Source organism: Zootoca vivipara, chromosome 3 (genome assembly GCF_963506605.1).
Source record: "Zootoca vivipara chromosome 3, rZooViv1.1, whole genome shotgun sequence".
Classification (NCBI taxonomy): Eukaryota; Metazoa; Chordata; class Lepidosauria; order Squamata; family Lacertidae; genus Zootoca; species Zootoca vivipara.
The window spans coordinates 76459573-76486193 of NC_083278.1; the positions used below are offsets into that span (position 1 = coordinate 76459573).

Genomic DNA, 26621 nt, shown 5'->3' on the forward strand with positions numbered 1-26621 from the left:
CACTCACATCCTCTCCTTAACCCTGTTTGCAATGCTCAAATATGGCTGAAGCTTGCAGCGAATCCTAGAGTGCTCTCTCCACAGTACTGTCAATGTGTGTCGAGAAGTAAACCGGCTATTTTTAATCCATGCCAACTAAGTGTGGTATTAGGCTGGTTGGTTTGAAAATAATTAATTCAGAGGAAATTGTGCAATCTTCCCAATATTTAAAAATACGAATGTCAAACACATGCACAGTTAGTCATGCCTCTGGCCATTCGATGAACATCCTCACATCAACCCTGAGGGGAAAGTTAGGCTGAGAGACAGTGATTGGCCCAAGGTGGTGATTTTCTCATTCTCCCAGGTCCTCGCCCAATTAATTCCACTGCAATTCTGGTTTATTTTAACATGATAAATAGTGTTATGAGTTTGCCACACACCCCTAATTCCCGGATTCAGCAAGTGTTAAAATTTAAACACAGCTAATTAAACTAGGCTAACTTCCTGTGCTGAGGTGATTGCCTGGGTGATGGACCATTAAAAGAACAAAGGATCAAGGGGGCTTTCTGAGAGAAGAGTGGAGCCCCCTCAATCAACAGATAAAGACAAGGTTTAGAGCAGGGGTAGGCAACCTAAGGCCCATAGGCCGGATGCGGCCCAATCACCTTCTCAATCCGGCCCAGGGATGTTCCGGGAATCAGCGTGTTTTTACATGAGTAGAATGTGTCCTTTTATTTAAAATGCATCTCTGGGTTATTTGTGGGGCATAGGAATTTATTCATATATTTTTTTCAAAATACACATGGTCTGAGGGACGGTGGGATGGCTGAAAAAGGTTGCTGACCCCTGGTTTAGAGTAAAGAGAGGAAGGGAAAGAGCTATGTGTGCTAGAAGCTAGATGCCAAAAGGCAGCAGGCTGAAAAGGCAGAGGGAGAAATGTGGCTGATTCCTGCTTGAATCCAAAGCTGTGGCTATGGAAGAAACAGTACCCTTTGGGGCTGCTGATGCTACAAATCCCTCCATCACAGGTTTAGGTTGCATATATGTGTAAATAAACCGTATATCATAAAGACATCAATGCCTCCACAGTGCTGGGCAAATGCCTGGAACCCCTGGAACCTTGCCCCCCCCCGGGTGCTGGGGTGGTGTACACCAGTATTTAAATTATGTAGATGAGGGAAAAACTCCCCAGCTAAGGTAGCGCTTGAGCCCTGTAGGATATTAAATGATGCAAGGGTTGTATTAGTTCCATATATTCCTAGAGTATCTTTATTTGTTCTATAATTTAACAATAATACACCTATAAAATAATTACATTATAGTTATAACATTTCTTCCATTTTGTTTTCATTTATAAAACAAACATTTAAATAGTATGAACCATTACAAGGTCAACTCAACTCTTTCATTTAAGCATAAACTAACCAAAGGGCACATGCCCCCCTCCTGCAGCATATATCTCTTGTTTATCACAACTTGGTAAGGAGCCCATCCCCCTACTGGATGCTTTCTTTTCACATTTTTCCCCATGTGGTTACTGAACAGTTTCTGGTTTCCAGCCCGACGAACCCGACATTAGGTTTCATTTCTTCAAGAGGCAGCCATCCTAACCCATAAAATGTGTGCACTATGCTACAGGCACTCTAATCTTCCTCTCCCTTCCACTTTGTCCAAAATGTGCTTTGGTAAACCTTAGAGTAAGTAGTGGAATAATGTTCGACAACGGCAATCTCGAAAGCAAGCCTCAGCCTTCTCCGCTGTGCATTCCCAACTGCAGATCTGCCATTGTGTAACACCAAGGGAGGGGGGAAAATTATATAGGGCCAACATACCTGCCCAATCCCTCCTACCCGTGCCAATCCCCATAAACCGATTGGTGAGCACTAACGGAGATCATTCCCCCCAAAGCCTCTTAAAACAGCCGGTCTCACATAATAGAGAACTGTGCCACTGAACCCTTGAGTTGGCACCAAACCTACAGCTCGAAGCAAACAATTTTGTTAACCCCTTTAGTGGTCCTGTCCAAGGAAGCGTAGTGAAATAGTCCTCAGAACATTGGATTCCTTCAGCTGCAACTGCTGTGAATGCAAAGTTCCAAGATACCCAATAGGTCACGGCTTTTGGTTTTGCCCAACCAATTTAGGAATCTAAACGGACACATTTGGAACATACTAGAACCTAGCATGAGACATTGAATGAAATCAGGATGACTGGGTCACTTCACACATTACATTTTCCCAACAATTCTGTTCCTTGGAAATAGCGATTGGTTTAAATTACTCTTTGTGTTCACCTCAGTAACAAAGAAATGTAGCATTTTGTTTTCTGCTACTGTGTTTCAATAGGTTACACACAATGTTGTTTTCTTCCCCAAAAGTAGTGATTCAACACAGGTTAGGGGTAAGGGAATTGATGGAAAGAAAGAAAATTAAATTAATGCAAAATCTACTGAGAAAATAAACACTAGCAAAACTCTGTAATTTTCAGGGAATAATCTGGTCCAACAGTTAAGGTGTTTTGTTTTAGCCCTTCAAATACTTTGTCATCTCCCAAAATATATGTGGTTACGTCTATATTAACAAGTTTAACAACAATTTGCTATAGCTGCATTACAAGTGAAACATTGCTGTGGAAACATGAGGCAATCTAGCTGAAAATATGCACAAATCCATTCTCGGTCTCTTTCTCTGTCGGAAAGTGGCAGGTTGATTATCTCCATGGAAGATAAGGCCCATGTGCCTTATCAGTCAGACCAGACAGACAGAACATAGTTGTCCATAACTGTTCTTTACTATATGTATCCATGTCAGCATTACAGCCCAAGAGAAACAGCATTAGGCAGTCAAAAACGAAGTGAAAAGTCCCCGAAATGAGAGGGAGAAGCTATGAAGAATTCACTGGACCTCTCTCTTCATCCAAAAGGATGGATGGAGTGAAGGCCAAAAGGTTTCCCACACAGTGGAAGAGTTATTTTTGGATTTAAACCCCTGGCCACCCAAATGTTCATTTCCACATTTGATGCTGGGCTTCACCTTGAGTGACACAGACCCAGTGGCAAGACAGCTGCTTTGGTAAATAGATGATGGACCCTCTGAATAGACCAGCCAAAGCAGCCTTTACTTCCAGGTGGCCAATGGCGTTGCTCCAGAAATGACTTGACCAGGAGGAGGGAAAACAACCATCTCGTTTGTCTGTGAAGGAAGAGAGGCCATGGCGACTCTGGCAGGGGCAGCTGCCAGCCCTCACTTTCACTGCTTGCCTGCGCTGCTCAGGTTCACAGACATGCACCGACATTGCTTGACTTTCTGGATTTTCTTAAGTCGGAAAGGTGGGTCTAGTTCAGGGCATTCTAGCTCCACTGTGAAGGAGGTCACCTTCTGGGGCTTGCAGAAAGCACAGGACTGAAATGACTCCTCCTCTTTTTTCACGTGGCGAGGGATATAAAAGGAGTTGCACTGCCCGTAGCAGAAGCGGTTGATGATGGTGCGGCTGAGGCAGCCCTCCTCGCTGACTGTCTGCCTCAGGGCCTGCGTTTTGCACCAGTCACTTTTCAGGTACTTCCTCTCTGTGACAACCAGGGCCTCCTGGCTGGAGGCTAGCACCTCTTTGTGCAGATGCTGCCGCCTCTCCGAGTTGTTGCTTCTGCTGTCTTTGTACGGGGAGGGGATGGCTCCTGCGGGGCGATTCTTCCTGGTTTCCGACACTTGAACCAGAGTAGACACAAGAAACAAGGAGAAAGCTAGTTTCCAAATCATCCTGCAATAAAACAAGACAATCAGGAAAGAATATGCAGGTCCAATAAATAAATAAATAGCAAGTGTCTTTTTAACTGCATAGGTATAAGATTGTGATCCATAAAGTGAAAAAGGAAAAGAAAAGACATGCCAAGATTTGGTTATAAACCACCAGAGCACTTATTCTAAGTGGCCCTAATAGATAGAAGAACAAACACGTACAGCCATAGAAGAAACATAATGTTCCCCACTGTTTGCATACCTTCCAATATTTCCACCCCGAAAATCAGGATGTTGGGAGGGGCACACATTCTGGTCTGCCACTCAGGCAATTGGCAGCAGGATCATGCCACAGCACCTTCTGGTCCAGTGCTCTGGTGGTCTGACTTGTGCCAGACCCAAAAACGGGACATTCTTTGATCCAAAGAGAAGCCGGGATTGGCTTCTGTGATCTGGGGTGTCCCACTTAAAACAGGACATTTGGCGAGCATGCATTTCTCTCCTCTTAATCTGCTCTAGGCTAGTTGCACATGAGGATATTCAGGAGGAGGGGGACAAGTACAAGGAAGCACCTTCCCAGATCAGGAAGGGATAGAGCTGCCAGGTCCTAATGGCATCTCTCTTGAAGATGAGCAGTTAATATGATTTGCATGATCACGGTGGCACAATTGAACAAGTATGGTCCAGCCTTTAAAGATGTGGGAAGATGTGCATATTTTATGCTGATTCTGTGCAATTATTATTATTATTATTATTATTATTATTTATTTATTTATACCCCGCCCATTTCCAACAGAAAAATAAAATAATTGATTAAACATTAAAAGCCTTCCTAAACATAGGTTGGTGCATAAGGGAGAGTGGGAGTTGAAATTGGCATGGAAAATTGGCATGGGGGGGGGGCACTTACCTAAGCAGAGAATTGATGTCAAAGTCTTGAGCCATTCAGTCTGACCTTCCACAAGTAGGGAATGTGGTCTTACTGCCTGAAAAAGAAAGCATCAATTATTTTATGCTGGTGAACTGGGTGACGGAAGGTTTGTTTATATTTGTGCATGAGATATTCCACTGAGCTACACTGAGTGCCCCTTCTTCCTAAAGATGTTTCTTGCTAACTATCACAGATTTCAGAATCACATGGAAATCTATGATACTCACTTACAAATTAGTGTGTTTGGGATCATGGCCAGAATGGGAAACTATTACGTTAATCAAAAGACTCCAGCCAGTCTTCAGGGAAGTTACAGCTCTCTCTACTTGACCGAATACTAGGTTATCATGGCCAAAACCATGGGATGTTAACTGGATGTTCAGGCCAAATTCCTTTTCAATCAGCTAATTACAGCTTTCTCTGGAGATGCAACTGAATCTCATATTATTCCTTTCCTTCCTTTGTTGCCAGCCCCAGAAACATACAAACAATGAGTCAGAGCTCATTTGATTATTCCAAAATCACGCTATTGGAAAACGAACGTGGCCCATTACTTTGAATTCTAGACTTTTTGTGCATGCTGTTCGGGATATATAACAGCTAGAAAGTAAAATGGTTACTGGCTAGCATTTGCACTTTGTTGTTTCCGGGTTGGTCATGTGAATCCAAAGCCCTCTGTGAACATTCTGGCTGTCAAACAATTCAGAAATAAGTGTTTCCTTTATGCCCCTCAGAAAAAAGGGCTTTCACAAGAATTCTGGAAAACCTGAAAGAGGAAGGGCCTAGCAAACATCGTGCACCCTCTTCATGAATTATTTGGGAAAGGGAGACATTTCTCTACACAGTGACCCTACTACAGCGACGTCTTATATTGTATTCCATGCTTTCTTTGCAGACTGACATAGAAATGTGTCCCTGCTCCCTCCCACAGTTCCACCCTTAGTAATAATATTTAGTTACACGTAGGTAGCCGTGTTGGTCTGCCGCAGTCGAAACAAAATTAAAAAATTCCTTCCAGTAGCACCTTAGAGACCAACTAAGTTTGTCATTGGTATGAGCTTTCTTGTGCATGCACACATCTTCAGATAATATTTAGTTCCTGAACCTTCTTAAATTATTGTTTCACTGCACTGTTGCTGCAAGAGATCCCATTGGCTTTCCCCAGCCTTGGTATAGGCAGAAGTCTGCTCAGACCACAGCATCCTGTAAAGACAGCCCAAGGCATTTGGCCTCTGAAGCAGAAAATCAGAGTGGTTCTACAATGGGGTAAGAATTGTCGGTTTACTATCCCTTAAAGCAGGGGTGTCAAACTCAAATTCATCGAGGGCCGCATCAGCAGTTTGGTCACCCTCAAAGGGCCGGTTGTATCTGTAGGACTATGTGTCCACTCTTTATTATCATAAATTATTGTCACTGCATTCAATTATTACTGTTTTTTGTAATAATGTAAGTAATAACTAGCTCTGAAAGCAGAAACATAGTCAGAATAATGGCAAGTAGATATTCAAATGTACAATTATTGTACAATTTATTGAAAAATGATTTTTGGTAACTGCACTGGGTGGTGGAGGCTCGCTAGGGTTTCATGCAGGAGCTTTGCAGAGCTACTGGTACCTGGAGATGCTGGGGTCCTTCTGCATGCAGGACAAATGTTCTGCCAGTGAGCCACCACCCTTCACCAAAGGGACTGGCTGAGGTTGACTCACTGAAGCTGCTCTCCTGGTTCCAGGGTTTAAGGGCCAGAAGTATAAAGCAGCATCCTATGTTTCTGAGGAGAGGGAGAGGGAGGGGAGGGAGGGAGGGAGGAAGGAAGTAAGAAAAGAGGGAGTGGGAGGGAGAGAGGAAGGAAGGAAAGAAAGAGGGGAGAGAAAGAAGAGTAGGAAATAAGGAAGGGAATAAAGAAGGAAAGAAAAAGAAAGAGGGAGAGAAGACGAAAAGGGAGAAAGAAGGAAGGAAGTAGAGGGAAAGAAAGAATAAGAATGAGGGAGAGGAAGAAAGATGGGAAGGACGGAAGGAAGAAAGGAAGAAAGAAAGAAAGAAAAGAGGGAGCAGGAGGGAGAGAGGAAGGAAAGAGGTGAGAGAAAGAAGAGTAGGAAAGAAGGAATAAAGAAGGAAAGAAAAAGAAAGAGGGAGAGAAGACAGAGATAAAGAAGGAAGGAAGGAGAGGGAAAGAAAGAATAAGAACGAGAGAGAGGAAGAAAGAAAGGGAAGGGGGGGTTGCCACCTCGATTCAGCGCCAGAAAAGAGCGCAAAGGGACCCAGGGGCAAAAAGCATTTCCCGTGCAGCGTGAGGCAGCGGGTGTCCGTTTTAGGAGAAGTGCGTAAAGCCTCAGAGTTGCACGTTCATGAGGCTGAGCCGCTGCTGAGCTCACGTTCATGAGGCAGAGCCGCGCAGGAGGAGGAGGAGGTGAGGCAAGAGGAGGAGGAGGCGGCGGCTTCCCGGGTCGGTGCCCGGCAGCACCGTGCGGAGAGTCCAGAGCCTCTGGGACGCAGCAGTGCTCTGTAGCACTTTGAATCCTCCTCCTCCTCCACACGGCACTGCTGGGTGCTTTGTCTGTGCTTCAGCAGCAGCAGCAGCAGCAGCCGTTTCCAGGCGCCGAGCCGTGGCAGGAGGAGGAGGATTCAAAGCTGTTTGTCAGCGCTTTGTCGGCGCGGCGCTTCAGCAGCAAGGTCCCGCTGCTGGGTCCCGCTGGCTGGGGCGCTCAGCGGGCCACATGACAAGGTCTGGCGGGCCGGATTTGGCCCCCGGGCCTTGTGTTTGACACCCGTGCCTTAAAGGCTCCCCCAAAAATCTGCTACCTCACTCAGCCTAGTGGTAGAGCTTGCAGTTTCTGGTAGTGCTACAGAAATGGCTTTGAGCAGCAGCAATTCCGTATTGGTTATTTTAAAAAATTGGATTTGGGGACCAAGCTTGTGCTTTTTATTTCATTCAATAGCCCTTACATTCTAGGTGGAAGCTATTTCTATAAGCTGCTACAACTTAAAGCCTTAATTATGAAACCACAGTCAGGTGAGCTCCATTCCTCTAGAAGCACAGAAGTGGTGATGGAGAAAGCAAGCTTTTACAATCCTCAAAACCAAAAGCACAAAATGTTTATAGTGGGAATGAGAGCGCTGCTTTTCTCCCTTAGGATAGGAGGGCTTTGATCCCTTCATTATGTTCTTTGTCTAAATAGCCCTTAATGATATGCTCCTGCCACAGCAAGGGATGTCAATTTTTAAAAACTGTTTAGCTCACGTAAGACCTTACTAATCTGCACAGTTGGTAACCAGCACTGAAAGGGGATTTCCTTTTGGCACCGAAGGATAGAGAGAGGAGTGCTGAATTGGAGGTTTATTTAAACTTCAAATTAACTCCTTTCTTCTGACAAGATGTGGAGCTGCAAGTAAGCATCATTATCGGACACACCTTTCACAAGCAAGACAGTGGACATTTGTCTCACTGGTTTTAAAACCATAGTTAGAGCCTCCTTCATCTCTGACAACAGGTATATTTATCTATTATTATTTTCATCTGGCACCTCCTTCAATAAGCTCTGTGGGCCCCCACCTCCCACACACCATTTTTATCCTTGCAACAATTCTGTGAGGTGGGCTAGATGGGGAGATATGGGTTGGCCCAGGGTCACCCCACTGGTTTCATGGCTGAGTGGCCATTGGACCCTCCTCAGTCCTAATCCGACTGTCTTAACCACTATCCCACCACAATGGCTCTTTTTGTTTCAGAGAGTTTGCAGGATAGTTTACAGCTTCTGCTGTGTATGGCCTCATCACATCCCTGAAAGGCAGGTCACGAGCTGTCAGAACCAGATGCAGAAGAGTTTGTGGAGGAAAAGACAGAACTAAACATAAATTGCTACTTTATTCTGAGTCAGACAATTAGTCCATCCAGTCCAGCATTGTCTACTCTGACTGGCAGCAACTTTAACCAAGGCATTTCCCATCACCTGTTATCTTTCTCATGCACACGCGCACACACATCCAATAAGAGATGCTAAGAATTAAACTTTGTATGTGCTCTACTCCTGACCTATCAAATAAGGAGCAGGGTTCTATCAAAGGATACGCAAGGCACTGGAAGAGGCAATATTGAGGCAAGTCTGTGACAGGGAACAGAGGCTGGCAAAGTAACTTTTTCAGACCAGATAGCAGGCCAGATTAGCAATTGTAGAGAACTGGATTTTGTCTCATGAGTTATCCTGGCCTGTTAAGATTGCACTTGCCTCCTTCAGCCTCTGAGCTCAGGGACAGCACCCAGCTTGCACTCCTGCCTGACACACTCAGTGTAATGTGATTGGTGCATGAATGAATACATAGCACATAATACAGGAGGCCTGAAATGGAAAATATTGATGTGCTGTGTGCCTCACCAGGCCCACTCAATAGCCAAATGATACTCTCATCTTTGTCCAGTTCTTGAGGTCTAACCACTAGACAAGGCTGTGCTTCTTCATCACAGGGAGTATAACCCAAGCTCTGTTAATATCTGCAGAGTAGGGTAAGGCCTGGCAGGCAGCAGTTGCAGTTTGGGTGACTTCAGCATTAGTTACTTGATAAGCCATGCCTGGCAACCTCTCCTTGCTACACAGCTATTAAGTGTGCAGAATTACACTTCAATGCAGCCTTGGGCTTTCCATCAGCACTGGGCTTTGGCAGGCATAGACTACAGGCCAGCTCTTCCCGTCTTGCTTGCTCTGAAGTGAAGGGCCTTGAAACAGTCACTTCACACACAATGTTCAGCCAACACAATAACATTTTAAATATCGTGATTTGAAGATTAAACAGGGGCCCTCTGTTTTACGAAAGAGCTCTCTGGCTCCATGGAACACCATAGTCTTGTTATGTCCTTTCCTTTAAAAAAAAAAAGACTCATGCACTGGTTGCAATGGGACTGGGATCCTCCCAGGAATTAAAAGGCTGCTGAAGAATGTTGCCTTGTCGTTTACAATGTCTGTCTCTCAAGTGTTGGGTAATACGCAAAAGACTGCCAGACCTCTGTTCTGTTGAGTATCTTTTGACCTAGCAGAACTCTGGAGCAAATTCAACCGCTCTTTTATCTTCCACAAATCATGGGAACACCAACTGTAACTTCCTACCCTAATAAATAAAGGGGTGCTTTGGGAAGTCAGGGTCTGTGGCTGTGGCCGTGGCAACAGCAAAAGGGGTTTCTTCTCAACACTAAAGAACTACTTGTCTTAAACCCCAATACCCCATAAACTGTGGCCCTCCAGCTCCCATCAGTTCCAGCCAGCATGGACAATTGTCAGATATGATGGCAGTTGTAGTTCAACAATATCTGGAGGGTTGCAGGTTCCCCATCCCTGCAATGCACCCTCCCTCCACACCCACCATGTAGGGGGCATAAGCTTACCAAGGGTGGAAAAAACGTGTCTGGATTATTTGTGCTTTTTTGTTTGTGGACCGGGGGCGGGGGGCGGTGGTCTTGTTGCTATTAATCACAAAAAGGGAATGCTTTTCTAAACTTTACAAGGCTAGATGGATGCCTCACATTTCAGAAAAAAAACATTAAAAGAAAACTCTGAGGCAAAAGTGGTTTCAAAATGGTGGGAACTGTGAGGTAAAAAGCACTTATTTCAGTAGGTGCCTGTGACTACTGAGCTGGCTCAAGATATTTTTTCTGACTAAGGCAGAACAAAAGATGATACTTCTGCCCTCACACAAGTCATGGTATACACTACCTAAGGCTGGACAGGTTATTTTGGCACCTATGTCAAATAATACCATAAACCTTCCTTTTTACCTGGGCTTTTGGCTCTTAATTTGAAAGGTTTACTTTGCTCTGGAGCGTAGGACTCGAACCAATGGCTTCAAGTTACAAGTGTGGAGATTCTGACTAAATATTAGGAAAAACGTTCTGACAGTAAGAGCTGTTTGGCAGTGGGATGGTCTCCCTTGGGAAGTGGTGGGATCTCCTTCCTTGGAGGTTTTTAAGCAGAGGTTGGATGGCCATCTGTCATGGATGCTTTAGCTGAGATTCCTGCATTGCAGGGGGTTGGACTAGATGGCCCTTGGGGCCCCTTCCAACTCTACAATTCTATGATTCTACTTGTGACTTCTTTTGGTGAGGCAAGATCTACTATACCACTCTTTTATTAGTACAGGTATTTTGTTTTGTTTTAGTTGATGTAATACAATAGTTGATTGTATTCATTATAATTGGTTTTAGCATTTCTATTGTCATTGTGAGTAAAGCAAGTATTATGTTTATAAATAAATATTTATGGCACTCTTGCTGTAAGGTATGAGCTTTCTGCATAAAGATACCACAACATTACCCAGAGATGGAGAAGCATCATGAGAGTCTGCCCACACAGTGAATTTTTTGTACCTCCAAGTGAGTGGAATTCATGGCTTTGGCCCATCCCATTCAGGGGTGGATGAGATCAATCCAGCTACTCATTATGCCACCAGAGCCTGGTCCACAGATCACATTGCTGTTGAGCTTTTGCTCTGCATTGACTTCCTGCCCGCAAAGCATATAAATTTAAATATTTTATGAGTGATTGAGTGGCCTGTGCTGACCATACCTTGGAATCCTCTTATATTCCCCAGCCATTAAACCTAAGCGTTCTGCTTTTCTTTCTGTGTGCATGCACGCACTACAGTTTTCAAAATGAAATAAAAAGAAGGGGAGGGGAGGCAAGGAGGAGGTAGCAGGTGAAAACCTTTTGGTAGCTGTACCACAGCTTCTGTGTGATATCTCTGATCTTAGCTACAGCAGGGCCAGCAGATGCTGCCATTTAAATGGAAGACTTTGGGAGATGACTACCCTGGCTGACTTTGATTTAGGGGAGGGATATCAAATAGTTGTGTGGCACATTCTTCCTGTATTATTATGCTTCTTAGTACCAAGTCTCCCTTTGCCATGGATACAGCTGTGGCATAGGGCCTTCGTTAGTTTCCATGGAAACCATGCCTTCTAGAGGGGAGAGAGATGCAAACCAAGGACAAAAACAAAAACAAACAAGATAAAGAATATGTAGTGATACAGAGTGCTATAAAGTTTTTATTGGCACTTATTTGGAAAGACTGGCCAAGCGAACAGCAATAAAATTTTATACCATAATGAGCACTTTTCTCCAGTATTGAAGCAGAGGAAAAATAAAAAACGGAAAACAACAATCTAAGGAAGGAAAGTCAGACTATTACTGATCGCGCTTGTTTATCACATTAGATTCTATGGCTTTAGAAAATACCATCACAAATATTGTTCTGTATAGTCAGAAAGATGTGATGCTAAGCAAACCTGCTCTTCTACTCTCAAACATTCCTAAGTAAATGTCTGCTGTACCACCTTTACAGCAAGCAAAGTCTGCCTGCCAACATGTCCAGCCCACTCCTATACCCGGTCAGAAGGAACAAAAACTCAGATTTATCCACACTAAGAGCAATGAATTTTTATTTTTATTTATTTTTTTTAAAAAAAAATTCTGTGGAAAGTAGACTCTTGGGGAAGGGGAAATTTCAGGCGAACCCTGTAGTGTTGGGGTGGGAAGATAACAGATTCCCCCTAACGTGCCTGGAGTTAGCTTGCATCATGTCCGTGAGCTATGATCAGCAGGCTATCCTAGCCCCTGCAGTTAATATGTGCTTTTGAGAGCTACTGGGGAAAGAAGACATCAGTTTGGCAGAGGGAGGGAGACAGATTGTAATGAAAGGAGGAAGATGAAGAGAACAGGTACACATTGTATATGCAGGAGTCTACAAAGTGACTCACATGGGTGTGCATATGCAGCGCTGGGGAGGAAAAATCCAACCAGTGCCCCCTCCCCCCAGGTTGCCCAGAGTTTTCAACCTTTTTTTTTTAGGGAGCTGACATCACGCTTATCTCTGCACAGGGAACATGTGGAGCCCAGCACAACAAACCGGGTGCCTTGTGGTGTAAGCAGTATGCACTTGGTGGGCCTCTCCACAGCCCAATGACAATCCCAGGCGCACAGGAGGGCAGAGCTGGCCAACTGCCTCAGCGCCTCGCTGGCTCACTCGCCCCCAAACTCACAGCGCAGAGCCACCTGCAGTAGAAGAGCCTGCTGTGGCGCTCTGACCGATGGGCGGGCTCTTCCCCAGACACTCCATCTCTCAGGACCCAGACTCTCGCCCGGCGCCCCTGAGAGCCCGGCACCTGTGTGCCCCACACCCCTGGCGCCTATGGTTAAGATGGCCCTGGATGTGCATGAGTATGAAGGTGCATGGTTGCCTCAGAGAAAATTTCATTTCCCAGAAAATGGAAGAAGCAACAAAAGGGTCATCTCTCTTGGATCTGGTCCTCTCCAACAGGGAGGAATTGATTGATGAAGTAAAAGTACAGGAAAGCTTGGGAGGAAGTGATCATGTCCTCTTGAGTTTCATGATACACAAGCAAGGGAAAGCTAACTAGTCGGATGTGCACTCTGAACTTTAAGAAGGCTGATTTCAGAAAGCTTAAGGAACTACTAAGTGAAGTCCCATGGTCAGAAATACTCAAAGAGAAGAGGGTCCAAGGTGGATGGGAGCTTCTTGGTGTTTCCTGCTTGGCAGGGTGTTGGACTGGATGGCCCTTGTGGTCACTTCCAACTCTATGATTCTATGATTCTTAAAGGTGAAATGCTGAAGGCACAAAGGCAGACAATTCCAACAAGAAAGTAAGGGGCACCTAAAGGTGTGGCTGCATAAGGAGCTTACAGATGGACTGAGATGTAAGAAGGGAACATGTAAGAAATGGAAGGAAGGAGAAATCACAAAGGAAGAGTATATGCAAGTAGCCAACAGTTGCAGAAAGAAGGTCAGATGGGCAAAAGCTCAGTGTGAGCTCAGGTTTGCAAGAGAGGTTAAACAAACAAGCAAAAAGACCTACTTCGCTGGGGACATGAGGGCTTAAGGAACTGTCTCTTCCCATATGCATATGTCCTCTGTTTGACTACAAAGACCTTTCTCAGTGTCTTACTCTCTCCTCCCCTCCCCTCTCCCAAAGTGCAGTGGGTGTCCATAAGGGAAAGGGCTTTTTCTCTTGTGGCACTCAGATTGTGGAATAGCGTACCTAAAGAGGTACGCTTGGCTTTTTAGCATGTTTAGGGACAGCGAACAGTACTCTTTGAGTGAACTTTTGTACATTGTTGTTCATTCATGAAATAAATGCATGGAAAATCCACCAGACAAGTGAGGTCCTTCTGCCAATTTTGGATGGAACGATGGCTCCATCAATATAGGAGAGTCTCTTGCACATCACTAAATATGAGAAAATGATCTAAAAAAGATGGCATGTGTTTTTTGCATATTGCTCATTTATATCTATAGAGGCAAAATTATAAATAATTACTATATAGAAATTTCATATGTATCACCATAGTAGATTGTGACCAGGCAACCAGTGTGTCTACTCAGTCTGCTATCTAGGTATTAGCTGCTGATAGGTGACTTCAAGGTCCCCGTTCTCATTTTGTTAGCTCTTTATCTTTAAGCAGGACTTGGGCAGGACAGCCCTTCAAACAGAGGACTCCTTCAAAGAGAGGTCCGGCCTCTGCAAAGTAGGGCACAATGCCCACCCACCCTTGACCAGCCATGTGTATATTAATGCAAGTGCTTGCCCAGCTCCTACAGCTCATACACCACTTCCATGGTGTCAAGTTCAGAAATTTGGTTATCACCTGACATGACCAGTTGAGGAGAATATGCAGTCCTAGCATCATGCATATTGCATCTTACATGAAGCTGGTGAGTTATGTGTAATTCTTTCTTGTGGTACCTGAATTGCACAAGATATCATATGCAGATGTCCTCAAGACTGGTCCTGGCCCGGCTAAGGTTCAGCAGGTTATTGCAGGCCCCAAATGTCAAATCTGGGCCACAGTTTTTCTAGTATTGTTCAGCACTGCATTGGTTTATCTGTAACTCTGATTGGAAGGGAAATGTTCACTCAATAGGCTGCAAAGGGCCCTCTGCCACCTCTATTGTATACTACTTTTCTTTTATTTGATATACTGCAGGAGCTGAAAGTATGCCTTAGAATGCGATCCACATATTTTCTTCAAAGGTTAAAAGGGACCCCTGACCATTAGGTCCTGTCGCGGACGACTCTGGGGTTGCAGTGCTCATCTCGCTTTATTGGCTGAGGGAGCCAGTTTACAGCTGCCGGGTCATGTGGCCAGCATGACAAAGCCGCTTCTGGCGAACCAGAGCAGCACACAGAAATGCCGTTTACCTTCCCGCTGTAGCAGTACCTATTTATCTACTTGCACTTTGACGTGCTTTCGAACTGCTGCTAGGTTGGCAGGAGCAGGGACCGAGCAACAGGAGCTCACCCCGTCGCAGGGATTCGAACCGCCGACCTTCTGATCGGCAAGCCCTAGGCTCTGTGGTTTAGACCACAGCACCACCCACGTCCTATCTTCAAAGGTTAGGCAAAAGCTTTTTTCTAAAGACAGCCAAAATGTGACAAAAATGTCACCATTTTAAAAGGCATTTTTGTTTAAGAAGGTCCAATCATGAGCCAACCATTTTGTGGGATTGCAATCAAATACTTGTAGAAATTTTTAATTTTTTTTTTAGGAGTAACTTTTTGCATTTTATTTCATTGTATATTGTGGTGTTCACTGCTTAGTTAGCTTTTATAAATCTGTGAAACAAATGAACAAAATAGTGAGGAAGCTTTTTTTTTTGAACTCTCCAAAAGTCTTCAGACTGGGTGTTAAGCAAATTGGGGGAGGGGGAGAAACTGAGGGGGAAGCTTGGTGTTGAAGCCACAAAGTCTGCATTTAGTCACGGTAGCAAGATAGAGTGTAGGATGAGATGGCAGACTTTATGGGATTAGGATCAACTAGGTGCCATGCTAGGATTGCTGGGGGAATGAAACATACAAGAGCTAATCCCACATTTTTGAAAATATAAACGCCAGCAGTTACTCAGTTCCATCCTAAGACTGTGACTAAATGTAGACTTTGTGGCTTCAAAATCAAGCCAATTTTTATTCTCCTAACCGTGGATTTTGGATTTTTTTTTTTAAGGATGAACACATCTCTCTCTCTCTCTCTCTCTCTCTCTCTCTCTCTCTCTCTCTCTCTCTCTGTGTGTGTGTGTGTGTGTGTGTGTGTGTGTGTGTGTGTGTGTGTTGGAGAATATTTATTTTCTAGTATAGTATGTTCCTGCACAAGTTGGAAATGCAGCCGTCACACAAGAATCAGTTTCTTCAAGAGATGCTTATTGGTGGTAAAGCTGGTGGCAGGATTAAAGGTGGGTGTTCTTCTTTTTGCACCACTCCCTTCTATATATAATTAAATACAGCATACTAGGATCACTTTAAACATCAAGACCTCCCCTACGGTCCACTGCAGTCTCTTAACAGCAAGCAAAAGTGTTTTCTTGACTTTACCTTCTCTGCAGAAGCATCTATAAGACATGGTTTGTTTATTTCTCCATTTAATCCAATAGTATCTTCAATAATGTCCCCTTTATAGTATACTTATATTATAAGTAAAACAAGTAAAATATGAATTAGTCCTGCACTTGTACACTTTTAGCCCCTTCCTTCTTGGCGAACCACTATTAAACATTGAAGTCTTCGACTAACCACAATCTCCTGTCATGTCAAACCAGGAAACCACGTTCAGAACAAACCAGGATCTTAAGCCATGGTTTGAGTTTTGATTCTGGCTTGTTCCAAACCTGGTAATCATAGGTTCCCAGTTCTGCACTGACAGGAGCTTATGGTTAGTTGGTCTTCCTTACTTATCCTTGTGCCATCATGAAGGGAAAGGGTGGCACAAAGAGAGAGTGTCTGGGCAGACTAGTTCAATATATACACATCTTTTGGAAGGGTGAATTTTTGTCAACCAAGAAAATGAAGGCTTGTCAGAATAGTTCCCAAGTATAATCAGTACAGCTTGCATGTGAAGTTGTTCAACCTGATCTGAAGAAATAAAAGTGAATGCACAGGCCACTGCTTTGCCCTTGAGTTGCAATGTGATTCTGCTCCTCTCAATCCCAGCAAACTGCCGTACCAGGCAAATTATTTAAGCAACACAGAGCTGACCCTAATCTTCCTTTGGTGCAATGTAAACCCCGGAACAAATGAAGAATTCAGTGACTGTACCATAGAGCAGTAATTACAGCTTATCTATCAGGAGTACGTCTTGGTTACATGGCAAGCCTGTGTTGCAAAAAATAAATAAATCCTACATATAGTGATGGATTTAATTTTCGAACAACTCCTGGGAAACCGTATCAGCAGCTCTGAAATAGGTTTGATTTCTGCTATCACACACCTCTGATTTGACAAAGAGGGATAGCCGTTGAGTTTTCTTTGACTCCCACTACTTCAAACAGCCCTGGGAATTTTGTCTCCTTTTCTTCAGCATGTGAACTGAAATTGACCAGTGATGCATACTTATCTACCACCAATTGAGCAGTGCATATTTCTCATACTGCTGAAGTAGCTCTGGATGGAAACATAAGAGAGTTGCTTTATGCCAAGTCAGACCATTCATCCATCAACAGTGTCAACACAGTGACAGTGGCTCGCTAGGATTTCACACAACTTTCCCAAGCCTACCTAGAGCTTGAACTGGAGACCACTGGTGTGAGACGCATGTGCTGTGCAATGGAGCCATCGTCTTTCCTAATCAAAAGAGAGGGACTGGCCCAGTCAGAGTTCTGGCTGATCAGAGTTTGCTACCCTGGCCTCAGTCTGGCACTAACCACTACAGCAGGGGTGGGAAGCCCGAGGGCCGCATTCCTTCATGGAGAATCGTATGGCGGCCACAGGCCATTGGGGAAGCAAATGTGGCCCCTAAATTTGTATATCCACATAAAGGTCAGTGGTTTCTACACGCATTTATATATCCCTGTTCTCCAAGCAAGAAACATTATCAAGGTTCAATGATACTTTCCAACTCAGCAAAGGCACTCAAAGGGGGTGTGAAGGAGAGCAGGTGCGGGGTGTGATCTAGCAAAAGTGTCTGGCCTGGGGTGAGTCCTGAGGGCTTGTTGTTGTTGTTGTTGTTGTTAATTGCTTTGCATCTAGAAGGTTCCATGTTCAGTTCTTTATGTCTCTCTGGCTTTGAATTTCCAGCTGCAAAAGACCAGTCCCAGAATCTCTGGAGAAAGGCAACCAGTCAGAGCGAATAGTCCAGCCAGATCTGATAAGGCAACTGAATTTAATGAAGACTGTTCTTCATTAAAAAAATAAAATAAAAATAAAGCCACAGAGCAGTTTACACAGTACAAATAAAACCTACAAAATCCCACCACATCATTAGGATATCAACACATACACATCAACCCAACTGTACAGTACACATTCACAATACCAATAGAAAAGCAATGGCCCAGCACCCAGCATTTAAAAGCCTCAAAAGCCAGGTGTGAACGAACACATTTTAACCTGACAACGGAAGCTGAACACCTGACACACCTTGAAAGGTAGAGTGCAACACCTACTGGTGAGACCAAATGAAGAGCAGCCCCCGCTGATCTCAGTGGTCAGGCAGGGAGCTCCTTTGGGTGCTTAGGCTGCAAGACATTTTGGTACTTTGCTTTACTTTTATTTATTTAAATGTATACACTTCTTGATTGTAAAACAACAACCCTCAAAGCAGTTAAAACAATAAAATCAATAAAAATTCACATTGTCAACTTAGGTTGGTCTCAGAAGCATATGCAGATCCTGGAGAGGAAGTGTGTAACGACTCAGACAGAGGGAGAATGTTGGGCAATGAGGTGGGTAGTATGTTATAGTGAGGAATATGAGAGCATGGGCGACTGTGGGGTGCTCCTAGGCCTCCTGTGACAATGGTGGATCCAAAAGTACCTCCATGCTATGCAATTGCTCCTTCCCAAAAAGCATGAGCCCATCCAGAGCAAGCTCATTTTCCAACTCCCAGACATGGAACTCGCATACATGCAAAATGCCTCACCTAACCCCACTGTTCTGTGATCTGCAGAGGAGGACGGGACTTGCTCCAGTTGCCTTGGACTTGATATGACTAATGGCCCCTGATAGGAAAAGGAAAGTGGATCCTCTACTTTGCCACAATGCACACAGAGAGCACAATACATGCTAGGTGGAGGCAAGAGCCAGAGGGTTAAACCACAAAACTGCAGTGCCCAGAATCAGAGCAGAACAGATTGACTTCTTTGGGCCTTTTGTTACTACCGCGTCTAATGCCTCACAAAAGCAACAGCCGCCGACATCAAGGGACCCAGCAAGTGATCTGGATCCTGTGAAGTCGCTGATCAAAGCGGAGCTTTCGGGATATCAAAGCAGGTTGAACAGAACACGGTCTAGTGATATGATATGAGGGACCGGATTTAAGGCAACCACGTGACACCTTTTCATACACCTATTTATTTCAGCTTAAAAAACAATGTAGGCCCCTTTGATGATACTGCCCCTTTAATGGATTTAATGGTACTGCATTAGCTGCTGGCTGGTAAATGATGAGTTTTTAATGGCCTCATATAACTTGGCTTGCACGGCCCTTATCATGAATCTTGGAAGGACAGCTAAAGCAGAGGTCAATCCAGGGAACAAGCCTGCAGGAAGCCTTGGGATTCAGGGTAAGCTTGCACCAGGATCTCCCAAAACACACACAACTGAGCGGATGAGTTTTTCAGCACCACTATGCAAGCGACCCTGATGTTCCATTTTTTAACAGAAAGCTCTTCCATCTACTCCATGCCATTGCTGCTGCTCTGACAAAGCTGGGGAAAAATATATTGGGCACCAATTTCATTAGTAACAGAGGTGTTAAATGAAGATCTTGGTTGCTGTTCTTGCTTTTTTTCAGATATGCTTCTATTATTATTATTATTATTATTATTATTATTATTATTATTATTACGGTATTATTATTTTATTTTGACAAAGTAATAATCATCCACAAATAAGAATAAAAATGTGCACTCCACTACCAAGACCATTCCATTGTAACTACCCAACCTCCTAAAATTTCAACACCTCTTGTGATGGTTTGACCCCTTTCAGATATGCTTCTAACCTATGAAAGAGCGACAAACTGCAACCAGCTGTCAGATAAGGCAATCGGGGAGGAGAAAGAGAATGTGGAACATGAGATGAACACACAGACATGATCTGTAGCTCACTGGTAGAGCAACGGCCTTGCATGCAGAAGGTCCTTGGTTCAATCCCCAGCATCTCCATGTAGGGCTTGAGATGTCACCTGTCTAAAACCATGGATCGTCACTGTCAGTCAGTGGGTGATAGCCGATGCTAGTCCTGCTCAGAGTAAACCCACTGAAGTTCATATACATGACTAGGTGGACACCATCCACTGCCTACAATACTGAGCTGGATGGACCAATGGTAGAAGGCAGCTTGCTATGTTCCTATGATCCAGCAAGTTAAGGAATATGTTCTTGATGGGCACACAAATGATTCTGAATGATAAAAAGCCACATCATCTTAAAGTGCTTTCAGAGTTTGCTATGTATACTACCACAGAACTCTTGCAATTTAGTTGCTTCAGCTTTGCAATCATAGTACAGAGGCACATATAGAGGAGGACACCTAAGCCTGGACAGTTCCTGTTCTGAGATAAAACACCTTTATCACCAAGACACACATTTAGAATAGATTGCTCACATGCAGAGCCAAACTGTAGTTGACATTAGTTTGTCCTTGGGTGCAGTGTGTGTGTGTGTGTGTGTGTGTGTGTGTGTGTGTGTGTGTCAGAAATAGCTAGTGTGGGCTGGGGGAGGGGAGCTGGTCTGGACTTGGTGTGCAATAATTTAGCCCTTGCATGGGGTGGGAGGAGCATTAGACTTATCTAGACGTAATGAACTAGCATGGGTTGAAAACATCAACGCTCACTGGAACACCAAGACTAGTAAGGAGAAGGAAAACCCACCCAGACCTACTGGACCATGCCTGGAGATCCAGCAGATGGAAGAAGAAAATGTTCACCCAACTCTGCTTTGAAGCTCCATGGGGCAACCACAGAGTAATCCCTGGTTTTTATAAGCAACAGAAGGGGAAAGAAATGAGGTAACGGAATGGATTGTACCACTTAAGATTGTGTGGCCTTTAAGGTAAGATAGGTCCAGGACACTTAAATACCAGCACTGTAAACTGAACCCAGAAACAAATTGGGAATCAATGTAATTGGTGCAGAATTGGTGCACCACATTCTGACTACCTTGCTCCTACCAGAATCCTTTCAGTCACATTTTGTAGCAATTGTGGTTTCCCAAACGTTAAAGGGAGATCCATATCGAGAGAATTGTAATAGGGCAATCTGAATATAACAAATGTTATGAATATAAACTGAGGTCAGATTCACCTCCTTTGGGAAAGACTATAGCTGGCAATCTGGTAAAAGGCGCCTAGCCTTCTGGTATGCCCCATGGAGGACCTTAAGGTCTGCAAATAATAACACCCTGAAGGTTCCAGACCCCAGGGAGATCAGACTGGCCTCGACCAGAGCCAGGGCCTTTTCGGACATGGCCCCGGCCTGGTGGAATGCTCTCTCACAAGAGTCAAGGGCCATGTGGGATTTGACATCTTTCCGCAGGGTCTGCAAGATGGAGCTCTTCCGCCAGGCCTGAGTCTGATTCTTTTCTTTCTGTATTAAAGAGGCCTCCTAGCCCGCTCACAGGTCCTTTATAAGACCAGTGGTAACAGTTGGCCCTGGTGAATATTAACCACTCTCAATTTTACCCGTGGACTGCCATCTGTCCAGATTTTAATTTCCTCTGTACTAATTTTAAGATGTAATTTTAACTAATTGCTTGCCTGTTTTTATGTTCTTTGTATACTGTCTTAATTTCATGATGTTAGCCACCCTGAGCCCAGCTCTGGCCAGGGAGGGTGGGGTACAAATAAATTATTATTAATTATTACTACTACTACTACTACTACTACTACCAGCTCAGCACCCATGCCAGATCCAGGAGCACCCTAAAACTCTGCACTTGCTCCTTCCGGGAAGTGTTGTCCCACCTAAGGCATGCATGATGTATGCTTCCACCCAGGCCAGCAGAGCTCCCCATACCAACCTAAAAATGTGCACTTGCGTGCCATTTGTGTAGTTCTTAATGACTTTTTAACATATTCCCTCTTAAGAGAGTAAGCCTATTGGAATCCATCAGGAATGTCCTATATGTGCCTCATTAAAACATTCACATTTCTTTGATTAAGTTATCTGTGTAAGGAGTTTTATTAAGCTAGGTAAATACATGTGAAGCCTGGGTTCAGCTAACAGACATCTTTTAAAGTAAATCAAATAAGCTGATAGGGAAAGGTGACCTAGACTGGGAAGAAAGGTTTTGGCAGGAGGACTCAAGGTATTTTACTCATTAAACTCACGATCCATCACAAATATATTCAGTTGGGAAAGCACATTTTAAAACCCTTTCTCATTTAGAAGGAAAGTTTTACAAGAATAACTAAAAGCATATTTGCACATCAACCATTGTGCAGATTACCTAACAGAACAGGCTTCTAAGTAATTTCTTAAAAAACAATAACAGGTCTATCATATGCCCCAGCTCCAAATTAAGGGCATATCTAAACCACAGGGGATTTTAGGAAACCAGTGAAGGAGGACTCCACTCATGGCTAAACATGTGACATGCCACCCATGAGCTCATCTCTTCTCCTCCCCCCCCCCCACCACCACAAGAAGCAATGCTGGTCTCACCTAAGAAAAGCAAAAGATATTTCCTTTCCAATCCCATCTGATCTGAGTGGGAAAAGGCCACGTTCTCATGCAACAGTAACAACAACCATGCTTTGTAAGTGCAGCAAGCAGGTGTACAGAGCGTGGTCACTCCCCCATCACTTCTCCCTTAGTGTGAGTGGGTAAAAGCAAAGGATCTGAACAAAGGATCGTAGTCTGGTTCTCCCCAATCAGCCTATAATATGCCTCTAAACATGGTTTGTTGATGGCTTATAACTCCTAGCTTGTTAGGGAGAAACAAACCATGATCTCAGGCTCAGATGTAATGCTAAACTATCTGCTTACTCATGCAAATGAAGGAGCAAAATGGGAGCAATTGGGCTGTCAACAAAGCATGATGGCTTATTAAGCTAAGGTGATTGACTAACTGTTATGTGTGAACAGGGTCATTGTGTCTCTGATGATGCTTATGGCCACAGTCTGTTTCATTCCACACCTCCAAATAGCCAACACTCCTGACTGGTCTGGGACTGTACTGCAGAGCTCACTGTGGGAAGTTTAGCATCCCAATTGAAGAAGTAGTGGATTCCACAAAATGTTCTCTCACAGACTTGCCACTCAAAAACAGCAAATGCAAGTGGATTGACTGCCAAGGCACACTCCATCCAGCCTGCCCAGCCAGGTTTGAAATGTTAAACTGCCTACTATGAGGCAGCTCACGAGCAATTCCTTTGCATGTGTATAACTGCAAATGAACACCAGGGAATGTCTGGGGGACATTCTAAGACAAGCAGGGACTGTTTTGCTTGCTCTGTTCCAGAAAGGAAGCAACATGGATCATGGTGGGAACAGAGCATAATAGCAGGAAATAGTACGCTTGTGTAAATATATAGAGAGATATAAACCAACAGTTTTGATACAGGTATTTCTGCCATTTCAAATATCCTGTACCTTAGAAAAGAAGGGCCACATCCACTGTTAGCCTGATCAGCATGAAAGGCAAATATTCTGCCAGAGCACCAGTACTTTGAAGAAAACCGTAGTGTGTTGCATCTCACAACCAAGACAAGAGGCTTGCAGAAAGTTGGGAAAGAGGGTCGACTTTGCAAAGCCCCATGTGTTTGGCACCCAAGTGCCAAGCACTAACAATTTGCTTCCAGAGGTGTGGCTTTCATCATACAGGTGTGGCTTTCAATATACAAAACTGCCAGTCATATGAGGTGCCTGGATCATCTTGTACCGTCCATCAGGTTGTTGTAGGGAGCAGCCATTGAATGATGCTTTCACAGGTTACCAATGCAACATGGGAGCCAAACACAAAGAAGAAGGTTCACACAGGTGAACTGGGCTCAGTCATTCCTATTCAGTAAAGTGGGTCACTATTATTCTCTCCAGATTGCCACTGGGAAACTGGTGCAGAGATGCTGCTTTGCTCAAGGTTCCCTAGCAAATTTATAGCTGATCTGGAATTTGACTTGGGGGGGGGAGGGGCTAACTGCTTGTGCTCTTATCTTCTATGTTGCCAGTAACTCTGTGAAATGGATCAGGGGGAGGGACCCTGGAAATATAGAATGGTTGATTGCTTTGTCAATATTTAAAGCCCCAGGTTTCAAACATAGTAGGTGAAAACTAGGACTGTGAGTTAAGAAATAAAATTGGCCCTGTCATCCTGCGGTCTCTGAGAGGGCATCCCAGGGACCATAGCATCATATCTCTCTCTCCACAGACAGAGAGAATGCCCCATTCTTTGCCTTGCCCCGCTGACATTTGCAGGGCTGAAAAGGGGGCATGCCAGAAGCGATTTTGGGAACTGCCAGACATTGGTCAGGGGAAGGCATGGACCCAGTGCTCTTCCACTCTCTCAACATGCTCCCAAACTAGGGTGGGGTAGGGGTATGCCAGCCCAGGAACTGGTATAGTTTATTTCCCTTCCAGTGGGAGGAAAATCAAATTTCAAAAGTAGAAATGAATGGTGGAATACCAGAGTGCTTTTCCACTTTCATTTCTGTCCAGCTGATGGAAGTCCAGTGGGGAATTGGATGCAGACAATCAACTGATTTTCTGTTCCCTCCACACTACCCTACCTGAGGATTTCAGCCTAAGAGTCAGACACTCTTTGAAAGAAATCAGGGCTCCTCCAGATGAACTATTCCAGGCATAGGCAAACTCAGCCCTCCAGATGTTTTGGGACTACAACTCCCACCATCCCTGACCACTGGTCCTGTTAGCTAGGGATGATGGGAATTGTAGTCCCCAAACATCTGGAGGGCCAAGTTTGCCTATGCCTGGAATAGTTCATCTGAGCATTCATCCCAACTTGTTTGCACAAAGTTTACATGGGGCTTAGATTATTGAGCATTCACTCTTCTTTTTTGTGAGCAAGTTATATGACAATGAGCATTCCTCTTGCATTCGTCCTGATTTGCTGGATGGGTGTTTAGATGTCTTCTCAATGCTGATTTGTTCATGCCATACTTTTCAATGCATCTGCCTGTCACTTTTCTAACTGCAAAAAGGGCATTTCGATTGAAAGCAGATTTGTTGTGCTAGGGCGGCAGATTATTTTAATCCACTTTTATTGAGCAAACCTATATTTCCTGCTATGAGCTCAAAACCCTCCCACAAAATACTGGCAGTTTGGAAGTGCCCTTGTAGCCACTGAGTTGGGCTCTCCTATATTGCATTTGTGTGCCAGAAGAGCAAACTAAACTATACAAACTCCTATTCCAGGAATGGGGCGCCTGTTGACTTGAGCCAGCCCAAGCCTGGCAGAAGGAAAAGAAGCCTTTAAAGCAGTTTAGCCTTGCATCACTCTTTTTACAGTGTAACTCCACGAGGTTGAAAGTTGCATGGCTGAGCTGAATGGAGTTTGGAATCAGGGTCAGTCTTCCCAATCCCAGCTCTGCCATACCACCTGAACATGCATTTTCCAAGACTTTCTCTGGCCTCAGCTCCATTGAAGATCCACCTCTTCCAAACTCTGCTCATCCCAGTGGAAATTGGGTTTGGATTGTTCCCTTAGCCTGTGTGTTTTATAGACAGTAATTACAATATCCCCTGTTGGCTTTATTTTTTACTGTTCTCACCTCCTGTTCTTTCAGCTGATTCTATCAGTTAATTAGATCAACAGAAAATTAACCCAATTTGCTATAAAGACAAGCAGGCTTTCCACATTTTGGGACATCAATAAATCTGAGCCTCCTCCCTCTTGCATTTATACAAGTAACTGAAAATTCCCAACCCAGACCCTGCTGAAATACCACTGGTTTCATTATTCTGGTTTGGTATAAGCAATTTATAATGTATTGTTTTCTGAGATGTATTCACATCTTAAGCCACATGTCTTTCTTAACTCACTTATTTCAAATGGAGATTTCCCAGAAGCCACACGACAGTCAAGGTATACTGCCTTCTGAATTTGCCTAGTCCACAAAATTGGGCACTCTGTAGGTTCTCTTTATAGGGACCAGGTGGCACTGTGGGTTAAACCACAGAGCCTAGGGCTAGGGCTTGCTGATCAGAAGGTTGGTGGTTCGAATCCCTGCGACGGGGTGAGCTCCCGTTGCTCAGTCCAAGCTCCTGCCAAAGCACGTCAAAGTGCAAGTAGATAAATAGGTACCGCTCCAAGCGGGAAGGTAAACGGCGTTTCCGTGTGCTGCTCTGGTTCACCAGAAGCGGCTTTGTCATGCTGGCCACATGACCTGGAAGCTGTATGCCTGCTCCCTCGGCCAATAACACAAGATGAGCGATGCAACCCTAGAGTCGTCTGTGACTGGACCTAATGGTCAGGGGCCCTTATACCTTTAGGTTCTCTTTACCTTTTTTCACAAGTCACTCTTCATGCCCACCTTGGGATGCAAACATTATTCCATCCCATAGTATGCATTTAAAATCTGAGAAGTATCAGCATGACCTCTATTCTGTGTTCTTAAAAATGCTCTCATACGGAGACAGTGATCATTGCACAACTAAGCAATCAGGAATAAGCTCAAGTTCCCAGAATACTCTCTCATTTGGAAGAGCCTGCCAATTCCAGAAATGAATCCAAAATATATTGCTCTCCATGCCTCTTCCAGATCAACTTTTCTAAGGGGTTACACCCTATCCTTACTTAGTGTCTGAGAATCACTGTTTACAACTTTGTCTCTTTAAACCTTGACCCTGGTCAACAGTGCCAGGAATTAAATCATGTCTTTGGAAAGGAATGAGATCCATAGATAGGGCATTCTGTCTTTTGGGAATCCCACAGAATGAGATGGTTGCAAATTACAGTCCCGTTTTCCAACCTTTGGGAGATCTGGCACAGTTATAGTTATAGTGGGCAGAGATATCTGTTTATAGGAT

The 26621-nt window shown here is 44.2% G+C and overlaps 1 protein-coding gene across 1 annotated transcript in view; it reads right to left on the reverse strand.

Moving 5' to 3' along the window:
* Window positions 1–1246: 1246 nt before the first annotated feature.
* Window positions 1247–26621, reverse strand: part of GREM2 (gremlin 2, DAN family BMP antagonist) — a 36427-nt gene continuing 11052 nt past the window's right edge. Inside the window, exons 2-3 of the mRNA XM_035110558.2 lie at window positions 4627–4702; window positions 1247–3738 (exon numbers count right to left, since the gene is read on the reverse strand). Of these exons, the coding sequence (XP_034966449.1) occupies window positions 3231–3738; window positions 4627–4661 (543 nt within the window). The 5' untranslated portion in view covers window positions 4662–4702 and the 3' untranslated portion in view covers window positions 1247–3230. The remainder of the gene's footprint in view (window positions 3739–4626; window positions 4703–26621) is intronic.